Source organism: Lonchura striata, chromosome Z (genome assembly GCF_050655825.1).
Source record: "Lonchura striata isolate lonStrDom1 chromosome Z, ASM5065582v1, whole genome shotgun sequence".
In the NCBI taxonomy this organism is placed as follows: domain Eukaryota; kingdom Metazoa; phylum Chordata; class Aves; order Passeriformes; family Estrildidae; genus Lonchura; species Lonchura striata.
The window spans coordinates 17,609,923-17,633,195 of NC_140740.1; the positions used below are offsets into that span (position 1 = coordinate 17,609,923).

The 23,273-nt window shown below is 36.4% G+C and overlaps 1 protein-coding gene across 3 annotated transcripts; it reads right to left on the bottom strand.

Moving 5' to 3' along the window:
• Positions 1 to 911: 911 nt before the first annotated feature.
• Positions 912 to 21,376, bottom strand: CARNMT1 (carnosine N-methyltransferase 1). Of its 3 annotated transcripts, none has more exons than XR_002466429.3 (8): positions 21,002 to 21,375; positions 18,452 to 18,647; positions 17,364 to 17,527; positions 10,168 to 10,308; positions 6,049 to 6,227; positions 4,996 to 5,105; positions 3,961 to 4,064; positions 912 to 3,703 (listed from the first exon to the last, which is right to left on the bottom strand). XR_002466429.3 is itself a non-coding variant. In XM_085566522.1 (8 exons), the coding sequence occupies exons 1-8, from the start codon at positions 21,322 to 21,324 to the stop codon at positions 3,602 to 3,604; spliced, it is 1,347 nt and encodes a 448-aa protein (XP_085422648.1). In that variant the 5' UTR covers positions 21,325 to 21,376; the 3' UTR covers positions 912 to 3,601. The 3 variants fall into 3 exon arrangements, 2 of the variants coding, with proteins under 2 accessions (XP_085422648.1, XP_021397197.1); XM_085566522.1 differs by having other exon boundaries at positions 3,961 to 4,092; positions 21,002 to 21,376; XM_021541522.3 differs by having other exon boundaries at positions 4,992 to 5,105.
• Positions 21,377 to 23,273: the final 1,897 nt, after the last annotated feature.

Sequence of the window (23,273 nt, forward strand, 5' to 3'; positions counted from 1 at the left end):
GGAGACTCCTCACTCACTTGGCTGGTCTGGGATAACCAGCTCACCTCTCAGATACACACACACTCTCCTGTATCCGCCCTGCCAAAAAAGTACTTGCAATCCTTTTTCCTTTCCAGGTCTTCATGTACACTGTTAGTCTTAGAAGGCCAATTACCATAGTTTTAGGGAGCCTTTTCCCTTTTCTTTGTTTCATTGTCTCTTTTTTGTCCACTGGTTGGGACCTGCATCTGCTGATCACACCAGAAGAAACAGAGTGAGGCTGTCAAAATTGGCAGGGCATGCCTCCCTCACTTGAAATCCTCCGAGGTTTTGGCAGTGAAATGTTTCATCCAAGTCATGGCACCAAATTGTGAAAACCACCAATCACTTGTTTTAAAATTTTAAGTTTAATAGTAATAAAATAGTTATAAAAATAGTACTAAAAATTAAAGCAAAAGGAATTTGGACAGAGTTAGGACAATAAAGGACAATAAAAAGAAAAGATTTACGGACATCCATGTGTCTGGCACTCTGCTATAGAAACAACCCTCACTAACAAAGGATTAACCCTTAAAAGCAATAGCCTGTTGCATATTCATCTATCTCATACATGATGCAAATATTCTTTTCAAACAAAGGATGTCTTCTGCTGAATTTCTGCCCCCATCTTGTATATCAATTCTTTTGGCTCCTTGAAGTCTGGAAAAAGTCTGAATAGTCCTGACAAGGACGCAATAATTCTTCTCTAGAGATTTTGGTGTCTTGTTGCTGTTACCTCTTATCCAAATATGCAAAGAATTTCTTGACTATCTTTTCCATTCTTTGAGCTAGTTACAAAAATTACCTTACATCACATAGTTCCTATTTTAATATTATGCTATAGCCCAAAAGCTGTATTTACCACTACTAAAAAAAGATTAATACAACATAACTTTCCAACATAACACATATAGTCTTTATTTTAATATTTGCAAAGAGCCAATCATGTAATATGCATTTTTCACAATTACACACACTGAAAACTGGGAAGTGCATACAGAGACATGAAACTTCCTATTCTTACCATCCTTGCAACCAATTTAAGAATATAACGCATTAAAAAAAATACAGGACGTTTTACATTTATCAAACTCCATATACAGAAGTTTTACACTGAAGATTATGCAGCATTTTACATTCCACTTGTTACCATGTACAGTTCAATAGTGACCTAAAAAAACAGTCTTAGCTGATGAACACCTTGAGCATTTCCTCCTGCATATAAAACTAAACCAAACAATGATCAAATTCTATAATATACAATTATCCATGTGCATTACAATAATAATGGCGAATTCTAAAAACTCATAAATGGGACTGAAGATAAAACACTACTGACAGCTCATTAACAAGATTATTTTGCTTCCAACTCTTTATGTGACTGTTGCAATTTAAAAGCAGAATGCTCTAGAGAAAAACCCCAGTATTTTCTAGATCAGAAATAAAAGCACATCACTGTATTATACCATATATAAAAATATTTTCAGAGAACATACAAAAATGGCACCTGTGATAACATGGAGCAGTAAGGAAAAAAAAACACAATACCACAGGATACTGACACTCAACCATACATGAAGAGTTCCATTGTTTTTTTTTTGAGAAACAACATTTCAAGTTGTTACAAACTGTGTAAGGGGCAGTAACTGGTAGTATTAGAGATAGATATGCTACCCAGCATCAGCTTCATTGACATTCAGCTAACCTCTGTCTTATTTCAAGAAGTTTGTAAATCAAGTAAATTATTCATCATATTCCACTTAAAAGAAGAAAAGCATAAGGAAAGCAAAGAATCACAGATTTTCTCAAAAATTAAATGGTACGATCTGGAAATTAAAGGATGTGGTTTTTTGCTTTTACCTACACAATAATTTTATATTATTTGTTGAATAGCAGTGTTTAATCTTTCAACACATCTCCCCTGCAACAGGGGAAGAACTTTGACAGTTCATGCACTTTTAGAAATAAGAGAGTTCAAATAAGAGTAGTTTAAACCAAACATTAAAACTTCTGTAGACAGAAGCCTCTGCTCACAATCAGGATTCTGAGCAGAAAGAAATATAATACTGAAACATATACAAGCATGCGCTCTCTTATGCATGTTGAAAATATTTTTTTTAAAAAGTTTGTTTTCCCTCCTTGTAGATTTTCAGTTTAGGAATAGAGACACAAATTTCTGGCCTTGATTAGAAAAACTGAAAATTCCATAACAGATCTATTAAAGATATGTGATTAGGACATCACCATGAAAGAAAGGACAAAAAATAATCAGAAACAAACAACTTACTGATCATGTCCTTTTAGCCAAAGAAGAAAAAGAAATTCAGCCCTCATCATAATGGTTTTATATTTTCAACATACTTCTGAAAATGCCTCCAAATGGCACTTACAGTAATCCATATATTACGCAAACAGAATGCTTAACATGATACCTCATCTCAGACTAGTGACTGTTAATTATGTTTTTTCTCATTTCTTACATAACTTCAAAGTGACATGAGATTGTATGTGACATGACAGCCTCTTGTACATTGTAGATTAAATATTCACCTAAGCCACATGTGCTAGAGAAAAAAACCAAATTAATAGGAGGAACCAAGAAGTCACAAGGGTAAGGTGTCTGAAGTTACAAGGAAATTGTCTACCATTTGGCCTGCATATCCTGGCTCAGGTGGAAGTAATTAGGTTACAGTACATATTTACTTGTAACTTCACTGCTCTGACAGGTATTTTTATGTTGTACTACCTACACATGGCATGGATAACTCAGCTATGTTTATCAACTTTAAAAGTTCTGGCTTAAACAGTAAGAAGATGACTCAAAATCAGTATTATTTCAAGAAGGCAAAGCATCTGACACATTTCACTAAGATTAATCCAGATCAGTGTTTTCCTGAACTAAGGTTAACATACTGCTTCTCTGTGATAGTCTGCTTTTTCTTCACTCAGTGTTCTGCTTTCACATAGCATTTTTCATTTCCTGGTTTCTGGTTAAACCTTTAACAGTGGTACAGCCAAAGATCAGAATTAGTATAATATCCTATTTTACTTCAGTTGCACAGGAAATGCTCTAACAGTTCTGATGACTATTTTATCTGTCAAGAATAATTTTACCACTTCCCAACTATTTGAGACTTCATAATTTAAGTATACATTTACAAATACGTCTCTAAAAGTAATACAGCTAGTACAGTAAGCACCTCCATGCATTCTAATATCAAGTAGAAAAAAAAGCACTATAAATCTATGAAAAATGAGGCAGCATTAGTAGAGAATTAGCCTAGTTATGGCAAACATTAAACTTTTTTCTCAAGAAAACACTTTTGTTTTTTTTAATGTATTCCAAAGCACAAAGACAGTGCATGTGAACATTTAATCTTTCACAAGTGTATTATGAATATCCATGGCATAGTATATGTCTGAATAGCAATAGTTATTAAGAAAATAGACACTATCTATATCCTCTTAGGAACAAGAAGGCACCACTGATTTGAGGTTGTGTTCATACATCACCAGATGATTTTATTCTCAATTCTAGCTTTCAAGCCAATCTTATTTTCTCATTAACCTATTCAAACCACTGCTATTCTGGTTTTCTCACCACAAACAACACACATTCATAGTAGTATTTCATCATGGAGAGTTCATTCACAGTGTAAGTTGACATTACAGATTCTTTCTCCACCTGAAAACAAAGCAGCAGTTTTTTCAAGACAGCTTCTGCACAGGAACTATACAAGAAAATGCTATATTATTACTGGATTATGAGGCTCATCTATGCACTTATAAAATGAGAAAAGCAGGTAATTTATAAGATACATAATGCTCCTAGAAGTCATTAATATATGCCATTATATTGAATGAAATTTATGGTGGCTTATTCAAAGCAGTTTGTCTGATTCATAACAGTACTGCTTTTTGCAAACTACATTATCTTCTTACCTCTATATGGAATCCATATTGCAGGATAACATTTTTTATATCCTCGTAGCTTAATTCTATGGAAAGTTCATTTCCCAAGTTTTCGAAATGGTAAAGGAGAGGACCTGAAGTACAAAGATACAATAGAAATGGCTACCAAAAAGACAAAATATGTGTTAAAAGTCAAAAGCGCACACTGATAGCACAACAAAAACTTATATCCAGATTCACATATTCAAAAATACAGAAGGTTCCCTGCTAGGGAGGGTTGGAACGACAACATATTTAAGACCCCTTCCAAGCCAAACTATTCTATGATTCTATAAATATTGACAAAAGAACATATTGCTGTTATTTTAATATGATTCTTATAATGAATTTCAGAATCAATGAAAAATAAAAACTAATTACTTTAGTTCTTAATCAACAATTTGCAACATTTCCTGCCAGATTTTGTTTTCTGTATCTTAAAATTTCTTCAGTCAAGCATCACTGCTGTCGCTACAGTTCTGAACATTTAAGTCTGCCTAAGAACTCTGCTAGCACTCTTACTGGCTGGGACAGAGATTGACCAGTAACTGACCAGTTTTTACTATGCATCATGTTTAATGCCTGTGTCACATCTAATATTGTTTCATCTTGGAAGACTCTAATCAAATCACATTCCCAAAACTTCTGCTTCAAGGCAGAGTACCAATTAGACATTGGGAAAAAAAAAAAAAAAAACAAGAAAGCAAGGGTGTGTTTTAAAGTTCTGTTTTCTTAGAAAAATAGCAAAGAACAACACAGAATACTACATTTGTCAAAACACAAATGTTTGATGCATGAATGCAAAACCTTCCATGGGCAAGATTTACTTGCCTATTTTGAAAATCACAGTATTGACTTGATTGTAACTAGCTAACATCTGAACATATTTTGAAAACTTGAGATAATTTCCAAGCCCTATATTTTTCTAGCTGTACAGTTTGCTGCATAGACACAACTGTTTACACACACTTCCCAAATATAATATCAAAAATAAGTCAAAAAGAGCAGCTGGTCACACTTGCCTACATTTATCCATATTCCTCCAGGCTTTAGTATTTTCCATATAGTATCAATATAGTCAATAACATTATGTGCTGTATCTATGAAAAAGCAAGTAGCTACACAGTCCCATGTATCTGCATGAAAAGAGCAAAGTATACAGAGATTAGTTTAAATGCTTTTAACCCTGTAAAAGTTCATCATTTAACCCCAGTATTTGTTGATACCCTCAGAATCACCTTCAACTAACAGCAGCTGAAAGCTCTTTATTTCGTATGCAAGTATAGTATTTTGGTTTACATTGTAAACTGTTAACTTTGGGTTCATTTGGCCTGTATTCATGTGTGCATATATACACATACACACAGTACAATATTACTACTTATTCACCTGACAAAACTGTTCATACATTATATAAAATTATATACATATTGTAAAATGTAAATTTTGTAACACGTTATATACAAATTGAGCCCCAAGTGTGCTATTACTCTCCTGCCCTATAAACTTCATTATGACTAGTGTTAAAAATAGAACTGCAAAAGTCCCCAATCATGTAGTATCTAGAACAATACAAGTCTGCACACAAGAGGTACTTTCAGAAATTACTTAGCTTTAAAACATATTACTCAGTATTTTAATATGTCCCCAGCTGTTTTTAACAAGTCAATTCAACAAGCAGGGATTTTCAAAGTCTACCTTTTAAAACATGAGTCTCCCTATTTTTCTAGATGGGTATTCTTGAAATAGCAAGTTTTACGTTCTGTAAATAAAAAATATTAGATGTCTTAATTTATGCCAGTCTTGGATGTTCTACTGTTAAAGACAGAATCTTCAGACAATTAAGCAGCTGTGGGGAAGGCTCCTGCAAGATCTTTTAGGCTAGGAAGAAAAGCTGATTTGGAGTACTATTGATAGAGCTGGAGAAATATTCTGAGTATAAGGATATTGCTACAGCTAGTTCTTCATACTTAATACTGGTACATACACTTCCGTTCTCTTTATAATGTTTATAGATTATAATGTAGACTGGAAGACTGTAAAGTTAGATGGAGAGCCTAGAAGTTTGCATTTACTCACTGCACTCAGAATAAATTTCCTGAAAATCCCCTGCTGTCATAGAGAAGTTTGAACCAGAAGGAAGACTGTGAGGATCAACATCTGGGAAATAAATTGGTCGTATCTGATCAGCAGATCTTCTATTATTGCTAAATTGATGAATCCAAGGATAAAGCTTACATGAATTAATTTGAGAGCATCTGCAAAATATGAAAACCAGCAAAATTTGTTTCAACTAATTGCTTATCTAGACTCTAGAAATATAAGAGTCAAAGTCTTGTAACAGCTCTGTATTTGCCAGAAAATTTAATCTAGTTCACAACACTTTGGACCACATGATAGCAAAGTGATCAAAAAACTAATTTTAATCTAACAAAATCACTACTACAAAGGAATTGCCTTTTCCAGTTTTAGAATTTTCTTTTAGGACTTCTTGTAATTTTCTCCAACTTATTGCTCTGCCGAGAAGAAAACACATACGCTTATTTTGTAAGATTAATGAAATTTTTAATTTGCTATATTCCATAAAGCTGAGCCTTGCTGGATCATCTCTCTTCCTATTAAAAAAAAAAACAACAAAAAAACCAAAAAAACCAACCCAAAATAAAACAAAACCAACAAACAAACAAAATTAACAATAGTTCCATGATGCTTTTTGGAAATATCTGTTATCATTCTAGTCTTTTCTGAACCATAATCACAGGAAGTTTAGAAGCACAGCCAAAGAAAAGCATTTTTAAAATGCTAAATTAAAAGATGCTTTAAGAATTAAAAATATAAATAAGCACCATTTTGCAAAGCACAATAATAGTAATTTTAAGTTTGTAGTATTTTTAAGTTTGTAATACCTGGATCTTTGAAATCATGCCAAGTAAAAATGTCTTTGTAAAACAGTTTCTAGATTCACATGACTAATTAAATCAAATCAACTCACATTTTTAAAAGTTATAAAATACAGCATTTAACTATAGCATGAAGCTTTTCCCACCATCCTGTAAAATTAGTCTGCAACTAAAAAATGAAAAAAACATTTTCTTTCAAGGACAACAGAGGTCATATCTCTCCCACAAAATACATGTCATCAAGCATTTCATAAACTGCAAGCAATCTACTGGGTTACAGAAAGTGCACTCTTTTGGCTGGTGGATGATTAGAATATATTTGTGACAAAGTGTTTGAAATAGTATCTTTTACCTTCTCCATGTCATATCTCTATTTCATCAGTTAAAAACTAAAACTTAAGGAGCAGTATAGAGTGCTCAACGACTTAATGTATAAATGAATACCAGACATATGCAATTGGTTAAAAAAAGCAAACCCAAAATGAAACAACAAAAAAGTCCCCTAACCACTACAAGAGCAACTAAAAAAAAAAAGATTAAAAAGGAGTTCATTGTTCATATAGACTTGGAAACAGTTCCAATTTAATAGAAAATAGCAATCTCTTTCATATAGAAGCTTGAAAACCTGCATTTCCAGTTTCAACAATTTTTACTTCAAAACCAAGTACTCCAGTCCTTGGCAATTCCATTCTTACAGCAAAAGATGTGTAATACACATTCTATTATAAACATCTAACATAATTAAGTGTGACACACTTCATTATTTTCCATAAGAAAATGTTAACTGTTTAACATTCTGCTTAAAAAGACAGTTTTGGAAAAAATGGGTAGGTCAAATCCCGCTTCTCACCACTGGTATGCACAAAAAAAAAGGAACTTAACTGTTTTAATCCTAAGGCATTAATGGACACGCAACAAATGCAACTAGTAGTCTTGTCCAAGTGACAAGATTTATCTAAAATTATATTCTTTCCAGAAAATAAAGAAGAAAAACACACCATGTAAGAACCTTAGGTACACAAGAGAAAGCAGAATGTCCCACACAAAGACTGAAGCAGCCTTGGAGCTGCTGCAGGTTAACTAGTCTAGGGTCACTTTATTTTCAAATTAGAATTTCCTCAACAGAACAACAAACTCTAAATAATTTCAGATATTTACAGTGACCACAGTTACACTGCGACACACACTCTACATACCATACCATGCAACTTTATCCACTGTAACAAAAGGTAACAATTTTAGAGATATGAAAGGTTTTTTTAAAATGTGTGAAAATCATCAAATAACACTTTGCACACAGAAACATTAAGCCACTGTACCACATCTAGGAGCCTACTGTAGCAATGCTGGGCATTCAAAATAGTACTTTGTCTTCCTAAATATAAACCACTGTCAGAGAAAGAAGGTAAAGCTGTAAGCTGTAAAACTGTAAGCACAGATGAGCAAAATCCTCATGCTTTTATCAACTAAAAATAAGTATAAATTAAATTGAGACTACGGTTAAAAACTAATTGCCAAATTCTTTTTTTCTGACCACTCTTCTTTAGGTATTATATTCAGCTTATATTGATCACAGCTGTTTCTTCCAGTTTCAGAAAAGTAAATGTGCATTTCAGAAAGCTAACCATAAAGAGCTACTTCAGACTAAACTGAAAGAATCTTCAAGTCCCTAAAACCTTTTTAACAGAAGGTTACATCAAGTCCACAATTAGATCTGGCAGAAAGGGATACTTGGACTTCAACTAAATTGACTGCTGCTCAGTAGGCTAGCAGTATTCTCTTCCATGCTAAAGTACAACTGATAACTTGTTCAGCAAAGATAAAGACTACAGCAGTTGCACAGCACTCAATTTTCCTGTCCACAATCTTATATTGTTAGCAAGTTTAATGCATATACACCTCTTTGCTAAATACCCTACATGAACAGGAAACATTACATGAGCATTAAGTGCTAAAATTACTACTGTTAGTAAAGCATGAATCTTTAAGATAATTTCACATATAGGCAAAGACTCTTTATTTAAGGAAGTATTTATTTAAAGAAGTATTTAAAGAATTATGTCATCACAGGGTAAGGGTGAAGTTAACTAAGCTCTGCAACAGCTGATCAGGGCACCAAAAGATGGGAAATTAATCTTTTATGATGCTTTGAAGTTCCAAAATATGAGAGGAATATGGTTTCCTTTTAGCAGCTAAAACGCATCAGTCAGATCAATAATAATATACAATTTCACCACCAAATGAGTCACTTGAGGATAATGCAGGAAAAAAAGAACAAATTAACATCCAGTAAACATCTATTATCATTACAGGGAGCTCTACTGTGATACAAAGATATTCAGCAGGCACCATGCAGTGTTTTCTCCTTGTTTTGGAACAGTAAGTTGTGTGAGATGCAACGGCATCACAGTGCACCATGGATAATCAGTCTACAAAACAGTCTCCAAAACAATATGGCAATACAGAAAAAAAAGCCAGTAGTTTAGCTATTTTCAGCAGAGGTGTTTAATTTTAGACCAATAAATAAACTATCAATTTCTGCCTTTGTGAAATTGGACTAATCACTCCCTGCCCTCCCAATAAAGCATCCTCCCGACCTCTTTCAGTATTTGCCCACCTGTAGCTTTCCCACTCTGTTTCTTAAAAGAACAGTTGTATGTGCTGCCTTTTTTCTTCCCTAACCAAGGAATTTAGAAAACTGTAATTCCAATGCAAGTGGCAGAATACGAACTACAGAAATGTCATTTGAAGTAAAACCTGTAATATGAAATTTACTACATTTAGATTTATTTCCTGAGCATAATTGTGGAACTATTAACTCTTAGCCTCTGGCTCAGCATGCTTCAATTATTGTTTTTCTTGTCAAAACAGTGCCTAAAATTTTAGTATATAAGGTGATACTTTTTTTAAAAAGATAGCGTCTGTTGATAATCATCACGACTAAATACCATGAATGGATTCAGTAATAGTAAGACAGGTGTCCATTTTACAGAAACAGATGTGAATTAAATAATAAAACCTAATCAAAATTTGGCAGAAAATCTGTTGTACAATTTAGAGATTTTAATCTCACAATTTGAAAGCCATGCTTCCAGAAATTTTAATAACTCAGATACAATACTTCCTTCTCCATTTACCCCTAAGCCTTTTTTTTTCCTTAAAGCATACTAAAAAGTGAGTATGTGTGCCTTGTAGTCCAATTTAAGAATTTATTCTTTTGTGACGTATGTATTCATATTTCTCTAATTTATAATTTTGCCTCTCTAGTTTTTATTCAAGTAAAACATAAGCTATATACCTGTTGAGTACAAAGTTAGAAGAAAAGAGCATAAAGAGGCTCCATTCATTTCCTTGGCAAGCATAACCGAGCATAGCTATTTCCCACGCCAATCTACCTAGCCCAGCACCAGGTACCAGGATATTAACTTTGGAGAAATCCCTGCAACAAAACAAAAATAATAGTTAAGTCTTTATCTGATGATAAAACAACTTAGAGGTCCAGCCAAACATTTTTCCCACCATATACTTAGATACTGTATTATGTTTCCTGTATGACTTCACTTTTAAATGAAACTGAACCTGCCCTGGTCAGATTGGTTAATTGTACAGTCAAAATAATTCACAGAAATTACTCAAAAGAACATATACAACCCTCATTCAGAGTACAGAGCATAAATGCTATACACAATTTGTTTTCCTTAAAAGTTCTATAGTTATCCAGCCAAAAATTTCTGAAGTGAATTGAAGAATATTATCATATAGCACAATATATTTTTCTTTAAGCCCCGCTGATAATCAGAAAGCATTCTAGACATATTTTTTATCTTGCAAGAAAAAAAAAACAGAAAACCCAAGTATTTTGACAGAGAAATGAAAACATAGAATCTCCACAATCTGATGATAATTCAGAATGTAAAAACCTTAAAGTAGTGACTGTTCCAGCAATGGTGGGTTCTTCATATGCTTCTCACTGGTTTCCCCAAAGGACTCTAAGTGATGTATTTCCTAAATCAAAGTACATTGTAGCTCTCTAACCATTTACCCATAACTAGGCATCAAGTTGAAGACAACCAGAAAACATCCAGCAGTGTGTTCATTGAAATACTTAAAATCTCTCCCAAGTACAGCAACTCACAAACAGAATTAAGAATCCCAAAGAGCAGAATTGGTCCTCTTTGAGGTACAAAAGGAAATACAAACATAATCTGCTGCACCTCCACCAGAATTCAATCAAACCTTCCTTCATAAAACAGAAATCACTCACATGCCAAACTGAAGATACTTAAATCTATAAAAAAATAGTTTTTCAGTTTCCAGTCATAAACACGACTTCAAGAGTTCACGATTCCATACACCGAAGTATGAATATTCATAGACCTCCTGACAATTTTGCATATCACCTTCAGAGACAAAAAATACATGTACCAATTTATATGCAAGTACATGAAGGAGACTAGAACCACCAGTTCCAAAGGATAAAAGGCAGCAAAACACAAAGCCTTTGAGTACTTAAAAATTCAGAATGCCAAAAAGGGATCAAAAAAGTAAAGATGCTGCACAAACATGAAGATGAATAAAGGAGATACACAGATCCTAAAAGCTGTACATTTCTCAACACTATTACCCAAAACCAAAAGGAAGTATTATTCTTTTCTAAATGCCACGCAATCTAACAAGGAAGTTTTAACAGTGCCTTTTGAGTTTTGATTTCTTCATCTAGTTAGTGAAGTCTCCAAAATGGAAAATCATCCCATTCATTTCCATTCCATTATACATCCAGGCTCTTCTTCTAACTTAACAAGAAGCTAGAAATCAAGACTGTGTTATTACTTAACAGCACTCCTGTGAAGAAACAGTTCTCATTACCTCTCTTCTACAGGGGAAACAAGAAGCTAGCACAACGTCCTTCTGAAAAAAAATACTTCAGGAGAGAACTACACGCTCAATATGAAATTTCAGAAAATAGGGAACCGTGAGAAGGAAGAAGAAAATGTGCCTTCTGGTAGAAGCGAGAAAAGCTTCTATCTTACAGCTTTTATTGTTTATAATGGTACACCTTTATTCCAAATAGATTTTCTAACCTATCTATTTCTCCACTTCCTTACAATTTCACTTTATTTATGAAATACTTAAGACTAGCTCTACACAGATTTTAGCACCCCCATGTGGACACTTCTGTGGTAAATGAGATGACAAGCCATAAACCACTTTCAAGATTACAACACACTGATTAGAAGTAGTTTCTTAAAGCAATCTGATAGCTGATACACAGGTGTATTCACATTTTGAAATCTGCACCTTTATGCACCCTGAAACAAGAAAAAACCTCTAACAGTCAAGTGAGTTGATTTTAAATTGCCTGTAGTTGTCTTTATATTTTCATTCATAATATAAAGTTTTTGTACTTCTAAACAAATTTTCCCAATTCTCTCTTAGCAAATAGTATCATATTCTTTTTTTCAAGTGCAGACTTAACTTCACTTTTGTTTGCACCTTTATTTAGGGATAAGAGTCTGGAAATTGGTTAGCAATTTAACTTCTATCATGACTCTTCAGTTGCTGGAGAATGTTCCTGGCCACCAACTTCATTTCAGCAACAGAACACATCTAATAAAATACAATATAATCAAATCTCAGTCCAGAACATTGACACTAACTTTCCAAGACCATATTTTTGAATTTACAGACTGAGAAATTATGTACGTGGCAAACTCACTGTTGATAGCATCCCCTCATTAGAAAAAAATTGCCACACTGTTTTCAAGACTTGAACTGTTTGTGACAAACTGCTAATGAATTATGTTGAATCTTGAATCCTTATAATATCTAAAAACCTTTAATTGCAAAGGAACTGCTTCTTTAATGGCTATAGTCCTTAAAGAAGATAGAAAACCAGCTTTTCTCTGGTGGTTATGTGATTACAGGAGTTACAAAGTTAACTAAAAAAAAAAAAAACACAAACAAACAAAGCAACAACTGTGGTAATATAATAACTCAAAGTGATCCACAAGGAAAACTGCCCTAGAACCAGCCAGCAAGGACAGGATTTCCATGACATACATCTAGCAGCAGTTAGGAACATAAACGAGTATCCAACAAGTACCCAGTGAACAGCTGTGGGCCAAGAGGGAAGCAGCATCAGCCTATTAACCTGCGAGGTGTGGGGAAAGGTGCTGGCCAAACAACAAAGAGGGCTGCACAGTACTATTCAGCTCATACTGAAACTGCAGAAGCCTCTTTAAAAATACAATGGAGAAATATCAGAAACAAATCCTTCATGCCCTTTTCACACTGCATGTTTCGGTGTGATATATTTTCTGCTTTTAGAAGACTACTGATTAATGAAGATGTTAACTTTTTTAAAGGTGTCCTTTCTAAAAGGGGGAAATTAAACATGATAAAAATGGAGGCTTAATTAATGTCTATTGTGTTGTAAAAAAAAATAATGATGCTGAAGGGATAAACATGCTTAGCAAAATAAAAATGAGGTTCTCTGATCAAACACAATCCTCATTTTCATCAACTAAACAGAGCAGTTGAATTGTTCAAATAAAGTAATATGTATCTATGTATCTCACACTGAGATGGGCTTCTGATCAGGGTAAATACCAGCATAGGAACATACTGTGGTACTCTTTCCTAGTGTTTATGAGGTATGTAAATTTAGAATATAAACAGATCTAATTCTCAATATTCCATATTTTGCTATTTTACTTCAATCATATTGTCAGTGATTTTTTTTAAAGACAAATGCTAAACAGCACAATCATTTGAAGAGCAATTCTCTGAACTTGAGAGCTGAATTTTATATACTTTCGTTTAAAGACCTGCAAAGCACCTGAGAAATGCAATAACACTGACAATCTACTTTAGGCTAAGTACAAAGACCTGCAAGGAAAAATACATTTCATATAAAGTCACATAAAATTCAGATAAAGCAGAAATTTCAACTCCACTACAAATGTGACTGAGCACACTCAAAAAGTATAGTCAAGCTCAGGCTCGGAACTAATAAGCTGTTTTTCATATTAAAAGGAAGCTAAGCTCTGGTAATTTCTTTTAGGCTTCTCTGTCAGCATCTTGGAAAATACATTTGATAGCTGGACAGCATGACACAGATGATTTTCAAGTTACAGCTCATTCTAGAGACCTAGTTTATGAGAAAATTGAAAAAAATACCCAAGTATATTGGTTTGGGCCACAGAATGATAATAAACAAAAAAGTTAATTATTTCACGGATTTCTTCTGGACAAGGAGCTGATGATCTTTACATCATTTCAACTAAGCAGGAAGAGCAACATTAGAAGTGAAAGGAAACCAAGATGACTGAAAGAAAGGGGAAGCAAGAAAAAAATTATGAGTATGCTTATTTAGATTTTCAACTTAATACTTCCCTATAGAAACACTTCAATAAAAACACAGATAAAAATGTACCTATATTTTACTATTTTGTCCTACAGCAAGTAGGTTTATTGTAATCCAATACATTTAAATAGTACAGAGCTCCTGTGAGCTGAAACACAAATTCCAACACGAAGAATGCAAGAAATCTAACAGTTGTTTAGGAAGACCTGATCTAATGGGATCTACTAAAAACTGTTTTATTGACTCTGCTAACACAGTCTGTGTTAAGGTGTTAAGCAGAGAGGGAGGGAACAGCTTCTTACATTTAATTTACTTGTAGATGACACCCTAATCAGAAGACTAGACTGAAACACATGATAACACATAAGTAGCACCTACTATATAACTACAGCTGCTTTCAACCATTGCTTGCACTACTTCTATTTCCCAAAGATCAAGCATATACAACACTTACAACACTTCACTGCTTTTCCTATTTACATACCAACTGAACCCGTCCGTATGTGCCAATCTTGCAAACTGCAATGCTATAAGGTGTGCAAGCAGAGTGAAACATACTCCAGAAGTTTCAAAAATTTAAACTGCATTTTCACATTATTCCAATGCATTGAATTAATAATAACGAAGTATGTTAACTAGAAACTGAAAGTACCATTCCATTAAGTATTTGATGAGTACTGCAGTTCCTTTTACAAAGTAAAAGGTGACTGACATTGACAGTTTCAAATTAAAAACATTTATAGTTTTCGACACAAAATAAGTTTAGAAAAGGTTTTTTTTTTTCACCTGGTGCAGTTTTTCTCTTGCACTTTCATTTAATTCTTTCAGTAGACTTTAGTGCTCTGTGCTACAAAAGGAAACTCCAAAGCAATAGAAAGCTGCATTCTGAGATTCATTTACAGGCTGCTTTCTTCCACACATTAGAGTCCATGGTCAGTCCTCTCCCACTATAAACAACAGATAGAATAACCCACTGTGGTTAGTTCAGGCCCTCTGAATCCCTTCAAACTGAAAAAAACTTCTCCACTCCAAGATCACTGAATCACAGAATATGCTGAGCTAGAACAGATTTGTCAAGGTAAGAAAATCCAGCTCCTGGCCCTATGCAGGACACTCCAAGAGTCACACCATGTGCCTAAAAATATTGTCCAAATGCTTCTGGAACTCAGACAGGTGCTGTGACCACCTCCCTGGAGAGCCTGTTCCAAAAGAATTTTTTCCTGATATCTGACCTAAACCTCCCCTGACTCAGCTGCATGCCATTCCTTCAGGTTGTGTCACTGGAGCAGTGAAGAGTGTGTACAAAACTTGTATAAAAAACCCAGACTTACCAGCTAGCCAACCCTACCAGGGAAGGTACTTATTGCACAAGGGTGAAATGGTACTGCCAGTTAAGCTTGATAGTATGTGACTCTGCTTCTTACCTCAAAAGGAAAGTACATCTAACCAGAAGAGCCTTCTGTCACCAGGAAAAATGAGTGAGTTGACATAGTAGCTAACAATATGTGAACAGAGAAAAGGTTTTACCTAAGTGCTACAACAGCTCCACAATTATAACATAAGTAATACACATTTTAGAAATTTGAAAAAATGCTGTTTTATGAACTCAGACTTGTAGTATAGATGTCTGATCCATACAGTGATGTACTGAGATTTCAGCAGAGACAACATAAAACTCAGACAGTACTTCAAAGCTACAATAGCAATGCTCTGCCACATCAGTTCCGTCTGACAACCATGACAATTCCCTGTAAAGAAGCACAAAGCTGTCAACTACAGATTCACCCTATCTGTTACCACATGTTGCTTCCTAATATCAACTAAAGGTTTTTGAAATAGAGTTCATTAATGACAAACGTAAAAGTCAAGATTCTGCAGCCTCAGTAATGAATCTCTTAAGATCTGACATAAGCTACCTCTCCAATAACCAAAATCCATAAGCAGCTAGCAAACAAGATAAAAAGCTGATTTGCTACTTTGGAGATTAGAATGACTTCTTGCAAAACTAACCAAGAGTTTTCCTACAGATTACACATCAGAGGTATACCTGCAGTATTTAATTAATTTTTTATCTTTTGTGAGTCACTATTAGCACTAGAAAAATTGCAGAAAGTTCAATTGCAGATAAAACATTACTCAAGGGGTAAGTATCTTTAGGTAAGTCAGTTCAAGGCAAAACAGAAACTACCTACACTCCATGTTCTCCCACCACAAGCATCTTTAGTAATAAAACTAAACTATGGCTACTGGAAGAGACTTTTCAAATTCACACAAGAGCATTATTAACAATTGCTGAGAGAGGAAAAACACCACAACAATAACCAGCTATATCAAACCTGCCTGTTATCTTTATGAATAAAAATTCTCACATTTTCCCACTGTAAAAGAACTAAATAAATAAACTAAAATGCACTTTAAGATGACCAGGTTGATTAATTGACAGAGCCAATAAACATGGAATTATTATAGGACTATAACCTTCTGAGACTTTACTAGTATGCTTCTACCTAAATTACCAAAAACCTCTGCATCAATGACTATTATGACACTGTTAACAAGTCAACACTTAGAAAATAACCCTCATATGTGCAACTAAGCTTTAAGAATTTTCTTAGAACAGCTGTCTGAAACCAAGGTTAGAATTTACTATGTTCAGAGTAAATTCTTACAATTAAGTGCAACGGCAATAGTGGTTAAGTCTTCCTCCTTCTTTCCATAAAGAAGAATAAAAGCCTTACTTCCTGCTGTCAGAGTCCTTCCTGTCACCTGCAGCAGACACACTCTGAGGATCTGCTAACCTACAAACTTTACCTCACTAAGCACAACTGAGTTAATTCTCTGAAGTCTCTTACTTGAAAGATTGATAAATATTGTTGCACCCAGCTGCAGAACAACAACAAAAAATTATTACTGATTTACCTGGTATTACTTTGTGAAGCTTATGATTATACTCTTTTCCAACATCTTGTATTATAAATAAAAACTTTATTGACTGAAAACTAAATTCCACTAAATTCATAAAAAATTCCCTATTTTTGAAACAAAGCTTTTCATTACTCTGTAAATTCTGTTTTAGATTTGTACAATAGTGTAAGTCCATATAAATAAAAGCTTTAAGACACTATTACCATTTTTCTTTTGGAAAGTTCTTTATAATTTCACTAATAATTGGCTGGTAGCAGGAATCCCTCTCAGACTTTCCCTCTTCACTCCAGTCTCTCACAAATTGTTTCAATGTGGATTTTAATTTATCCATGTCAAAAGTTGAAGCTGGTGTAATCTTCCCACTTCCCTGAATAAAGTGGAAAGAAAAAAAAAAGTTAGTGGAAAACATACTAAGTATATGGACTCCTGAGGTGGGGGAAAGCAAATTATGAAGAGAAAAAAAGGCCATGCTGCAAGAACTGTTGGAAGTATTAGCTTTGTCATTCCTGAGACCCAGGCTTAAATCCACCCATTAATATCCTAAACAAACTGAGTTTGCTGGCCCCTCTTTGGCATTTAAGTCCAGTTTCCAGATCAAACAAACAATACACAGCAAAGCACAACTGGTAGTCCCTATTCAGGAATGGATCAGGACTTAGCCAGTGCAGAGGCTGAACTGCATACCCTGAAAAAATTATCCCTTTGGATACTGATAAGGCAAAACTGAGAAGCTTACATTAGAGCTGCCCATTATTTTATCTTGCCTGTATCCAAGGAGGACTTCAGTTTCCATCTCTGTCAGTCCTTTAAGTCTTGGTGTCATTTTTTTTTGATAGAAAGTAGGTCAAGTAGTAAATAAGTTTACAAATAAAAACATTAAAAATACTTACAATCTAGAATTGCAAGCAATTTGTAATGCTGTAACATATACGAACCTATATGAAGACAGACAATATCACTTATATTCAATATAGTTAACAGAAAAAAAAACAACTTTAAAATGTAACCAAGGAAAAGTTAAAACTCTGGAGTGAAAACAATGATTTCCCAGACTCACAGTTAATTTTCGTAAGTGTAACTAACAGAACTAACAACAAACAACTACATTAAACATCAGCTCTGCAATATGGGAAAGGTAAGAGTGAGAAAAGTGCGAGCAAAAAAAAACGCTGAAACAAGGAAGGCAAAAGAAAAGAAAGTTGGAGCTTTGAGGTATTAAAAACAAATGCAGAAAATCCCAAGGCATATAGAATTTAATTCTGGAGCAAGAAAAAAGTCCATTTTAACATACATCTTCTCCATATTCCTTATTTTCAAACATATGAACACAGTCATTCACAATGGTTTGTAGTATTTCTTGATTATGATCAATGCACTTCCGAATCTTGTCAAGGTGAGGAAGAAACTGAGGAAGAAGACTCTGTTGGTTAGCTGGGAGAGACTTAAACTGCCTCTCTGTTCTGTTCACTCGTTCATGCATATTCGTTCTGAAAAGCAAAAGTTTTAAATATTTAGAAGCAATATACACACATGTAAATAGTTCACTATAAGCTCTTTCAATTATTCTTTTTTTTAATACACAGAAAATGTAAGTTTTCTAGAATTTTCTAGACAAAAATTCTTTTGAGCTCTAGTTTTATCTTACCACTCTATTTAACACATTCCAGTTTCAGAGGACTATCCTTTCCTCGTCACTGTTTCATCCTCAGCCACTTATTTCCAGAGCAGGTGATCAATACCTTAACACAAGGATCTATAAAATTTAACCACCAACCATCTTCCAAGTTTGTTTCACAAATCCAATTTAAATTGAATTAATTTGAATGCAGTGGTAAGCTTCGGTTACAGAAATAACAATATGTGGAGTGGCAACTGGGATCCTCAAAGCACTGGATAATGCTTTCAGAAGAACTGTAAAAGTCTCAGTTGGACCCTACCAGAGCTCTGGAAGACCCACAAAGATACTAACAGCATATTCCTCATAAGTACTGTAAACATGATCATATGACTGATGCAAGTTAAAAAAAAATTTCCACTTCCCCAGGCTAAAAGTTTCATAAAAATGGTGACTCTTCTGAGATTTTGCTAGATTTGATTTCTGTCTAAACTGACAGAAATATAGTAGCAAAGCACAGTCATGACATCTCTAGAGAGATAATTCAATAAGAGATACTGACCCTTCTGACCACCTAATTATTTTAGCCAGTCAAGTTATACTGAACTTTCCCAACTCTTGTGTCAGCATACAGCAGCACAAAGCTGAAAAAACTAGCCATTATGAGAGACAGCTGCAATTGCTGGCATTTTAGTTACAACCTCATTCTAGAAATTTGACCAGGTAATATTTCATTCATGGGTTACTGAGAACAACTTGTTCGCTGCAATAGCAATACTGGTTTAAAATTACATTCAAGGATAAGAAACACAAAAAACACAAGAGAAAAAACAAACTGATGCTCTACACAAAGCACATCAGCTTAGCTCAAAAACATCTTCCTGCAATTTTATCAGCAATAAAACCTTTGAACCTTATTCTCCAACATTTTATGCTAAATTACAAATATTTAGCAGAATGACTAACTGAAATACAAAAAAATTACGTTTAGAAGACAAGAACAAGATCTGGACTCATCTGAAAGTGTGCTATTGTCTTATTCAAACAGATGTTTCCAAGTTAACTGGAAACAGTATAAGGAAAAAAAAATCCCATTTATTAAGTACCACAATATGTAATCTCACCTAAATTTAGAATTACTTTTTTGAGACAGAAGTAATTTCATTGATCTCTACAGTGGAAATATGAATCACATTTCTTATGTTTTTACTGAAACAAGCATTCAAAAGCAATCCAAAGCCACAATTCAGCAGAAGGCTGAGAAAGATACTCCCAGTTTCTAAGACCCGAGGGTGCAATTATACCACTAATATAAATAAATTACAGGTCGGAATTAATTAGTAACAATCAGTATTAGATACTTTTAACTAACTCGGTCTTCGATATGTCCAAACTGAATTAGAGAATTCACTTTGGAAGAGACATCAAAGCACCACTCACACCAACCTCCGGCTCAAACACTTGTCCTGGAAGACAAATGAAACTTACATGGACAAACCTCAAATAGAAGAAATTATGTAAGTATCGCTCACTCCTACCAAGAACCTCACTACGATGTACACATTATGCCTGTGCTACATTGACTAAAGAAGGTCCAGCACATAGTAATGGGCCGCGTGATGTGGCTTTGTTAGCTGAAGTACAAATCTGCTTCCCAAACCAAGAAACAGGAAACGGTTTACCAGAACAGTTTTCTTGGCTGGACTTTTCCAGTCAGTCTCCACTTCCGTGCAATGAGAATAACTTGCTTCCTCGTCTATTAAACGGATTCAGTCCTAAAACTAGGTGTTCTTCATTTCTATGGAGCCAGCAAAACTCCTTCTGACTTAACGGATGTTATCAAATACGGCATCCATAATCCCTAGATATAGGCCTTACCTCTTCTGCAAAGTGAAAGTCTTTCAGGAATTCCCACCCATAATAATCGAAACATTTTGCATTTCTTTCCCAGCAAGAGATACTACTGTAGGCTGTACAGTCTCAGAGCATTTTATCTCCTAAGCCATCTCAAGGCGCTCTTCAGGTTTGGTGCTTTCGAACTGACAAGTCTGGAGGCGCCTTTGCGCGTACGCCGCCAGGAGAGCGGTGCAGCAGCCCTGCGGCGGCCCGGGCCCGGCGCTGCGCCCGGCGCGGGCCGGAGGCGGCCGCGGGGCGCGCAGCAGGAGCGAACGGCCCGCTCCGCTCCCGGGGCAGCGCGCCGACCCCCGCAGGGCAGGCCTCACTTACCCGTAGTATCGGAAAGCGTTGATGATCCTCCGAAAATGTTCCCGCTCCAGGCGTTCCTCCTCCTCCACCGCCCTGGCCGACGCCGGTGTCGGCGCCTTCGGCTGCCGCCTCCGCCACTCGTCGCTCAGCGGTGCCGCCCGCTCCGCCTCGGCCTCCGCGCCCATGCCGCTCCCGCTCTCTCCCGGCCACGGCAGCTGCTCCCGCTCCTCCCCGCGGCCCCGCCGCAGCCCCCTGCGCATCACCTTGGCGGGCGGCTCCCTCTGGCCCTGGGGACACGGCCTCGGCAGCGGCGCTTTCCGGGACACGGCGCACGCGGCCGACATCCCCCGCGCCCGCGGCACGGCCGGCGCGCGCCGCCCGCCCCGCGCACGAGGGTATCGCGAGAGGGGGCGGGGCTGCGCGTGCGCGCGCGCTCCCGGGCCGGCGCCGTGGGGTCCGCCCGTGGCGGCGGTGCCGCTGGCGCGCCTCAGGCGTGACGGGCTCCCCGGCCGTGCCCGGGCACGAGTGCCGGCCCGGCGCCCACAGCCCGCCACCCCGCCCGGCCGCCGGCTCCAGGCTGGGGTCAGGTACACAGCCAGCCCCGCTGGCAGGCGGACGGGGCAGCGAGCTCACTGTGCTGCCAAGGGGCACTAACTTCGCACGCTGCATCGGACTGAAGACAGATGTTTCCTGGGAAGATGGGCACATCTTCCTCCACCTGACAAAACTTGTTTGACCGGGTGCAGACACCATGTCATGCAGCAAGTCACACCGTGCACCTTTGCACCGTGCTTTGAGAAGAAGTGGCTGATACACGACTGCCTCATTTGTAAGGGCTCATCCACTTAGTCTTAAAACATAAGAACCCCACCATACCTCCTGTCTGTCAAAAGACGGGGCAGTCATTTAGTAATCCAAGTAAAGCAGCAGCAATAGGAAAGGGTTTTGGCACACTAACTCCTTCTCTGTGGAAACAGGAGCATCAGCTTCCTAAAATAAAGACTATTTTCACACTGCTTCTGCTCTCCTGTAACTACAGTAACTGACCAGGCAGTCAGTGGACACTGGACACACAGAGATAAAGTTTGTTTCTACATCAGTGTTTATGACTTCTCATACTGTTATTTTAACATCAGAAAATCACCTTCTAAATACCAAATGAATAATATACTTGTATTTCTGTCTTTATATAAAAGCCATTAGCCTTTTATTGAACACTATCACCTCTATCGCTCCACGTTTCTGAATACATGCCATTCACTGAGCAAAGCTTTCTCTCACTTGTGACAGTCTGAAATTGCTGCCAGCAGATGACACCACTTCCAGCAAGTTATCTATTCTTCACTAAAGAATCACAGGCTTCCGTCATGCAGCTTTCCTCAACCACTTCACAGCTACCATAGCCCTGTCAATGCAAAGGCATTCACCAAGTGCAAACTAGAAAAAAAAAAAGTATTTTTTCTGTCAAGGGCTGTACCACCTTCAAACTAAAAACATTCTGCCAACATGCCAAGTAACAGGCCAGCTCTGTAAGCTTTTAGAAATGGCACTTGAAATACTTTATCTACCCAAAGACTCAGAAGAATTCATTATCTTTTGTGGCGGAGTTGCTGCAGCAACTGGCAAGAGCCTACAATTTAAGGACACCAGGTGAGCCTGGTCAGTTTCTACACCCATGTTATAGCACTGCTTGCTTATTTTACTACTACTCATGGGTGAAGTGTCAATGAATTTTCTGGATCCCTTTTAAACTTGCTAGTACTGTCTGCCACCTTTGGCATTACATCTTAGAAGGTCAGTGTCTGCTCCATAAAGTATCACCTCCACCTGTGTGAAGTATCACCTTAATAAAAATTGGTCAATCTGTTTCAAATGAGGACGTGTCCTCCAGACTAGTATTTGTAAAAGTTGGTGAATACTAGTGCTACATCCATTCGACTCACAGCTTTCAAGATACTGAAATTTAGTTGCTCTTCTTTCAACTCTGCTATGGACTCCCTCCAAATGGAGAAACCAGAACTGCCCAGCTCTGAAAACATGTGTCCACTGGTCTTACACAGAAGCCAAGTAAGACCACCTATTTTGTTTGCAAAAATTAAAAAAAAAAATGCAGCTCCAAACTGTGGCATGGTTATAGAAGAACTGTGAAAGATCTATGCCATGAGCTCTAATTACAAGTTGCTGAAGCACCAGTTCAGTAATCAGTGCAAATGCATAGATCTGTATTAGAGCTCATCTATATTTTTTTCCTATAGCAGGATCTGACAAAACTGAGCTTCTTGCCTCAGCACCA

Bases quoted from the DNA above. Each gene is read 5' to 3' on its own strand.
- CARNMT1 (XM_085566522.1), bottom strand. From the start codon at position 21,324: ATGTCGGCCGCGTGCGCCGTGTCCCGGAAAGCGCCGCTGCCGAGGCCG. The intron at 10,309-17,363 runs GTAATAGTGTCT...GTTTTGTTGCAG, and splicing joins AACTTTCCAAAAGAAAAATG to GGATTTCTCCAAAGTTAATA. The intron at 6,228-10,167 runs GTATATAGCTTA...CATATTTTGCAG, and splicing joins TCTAACTTTGTACTCAACAG to ATGCTCTCAAATTAATTCAT.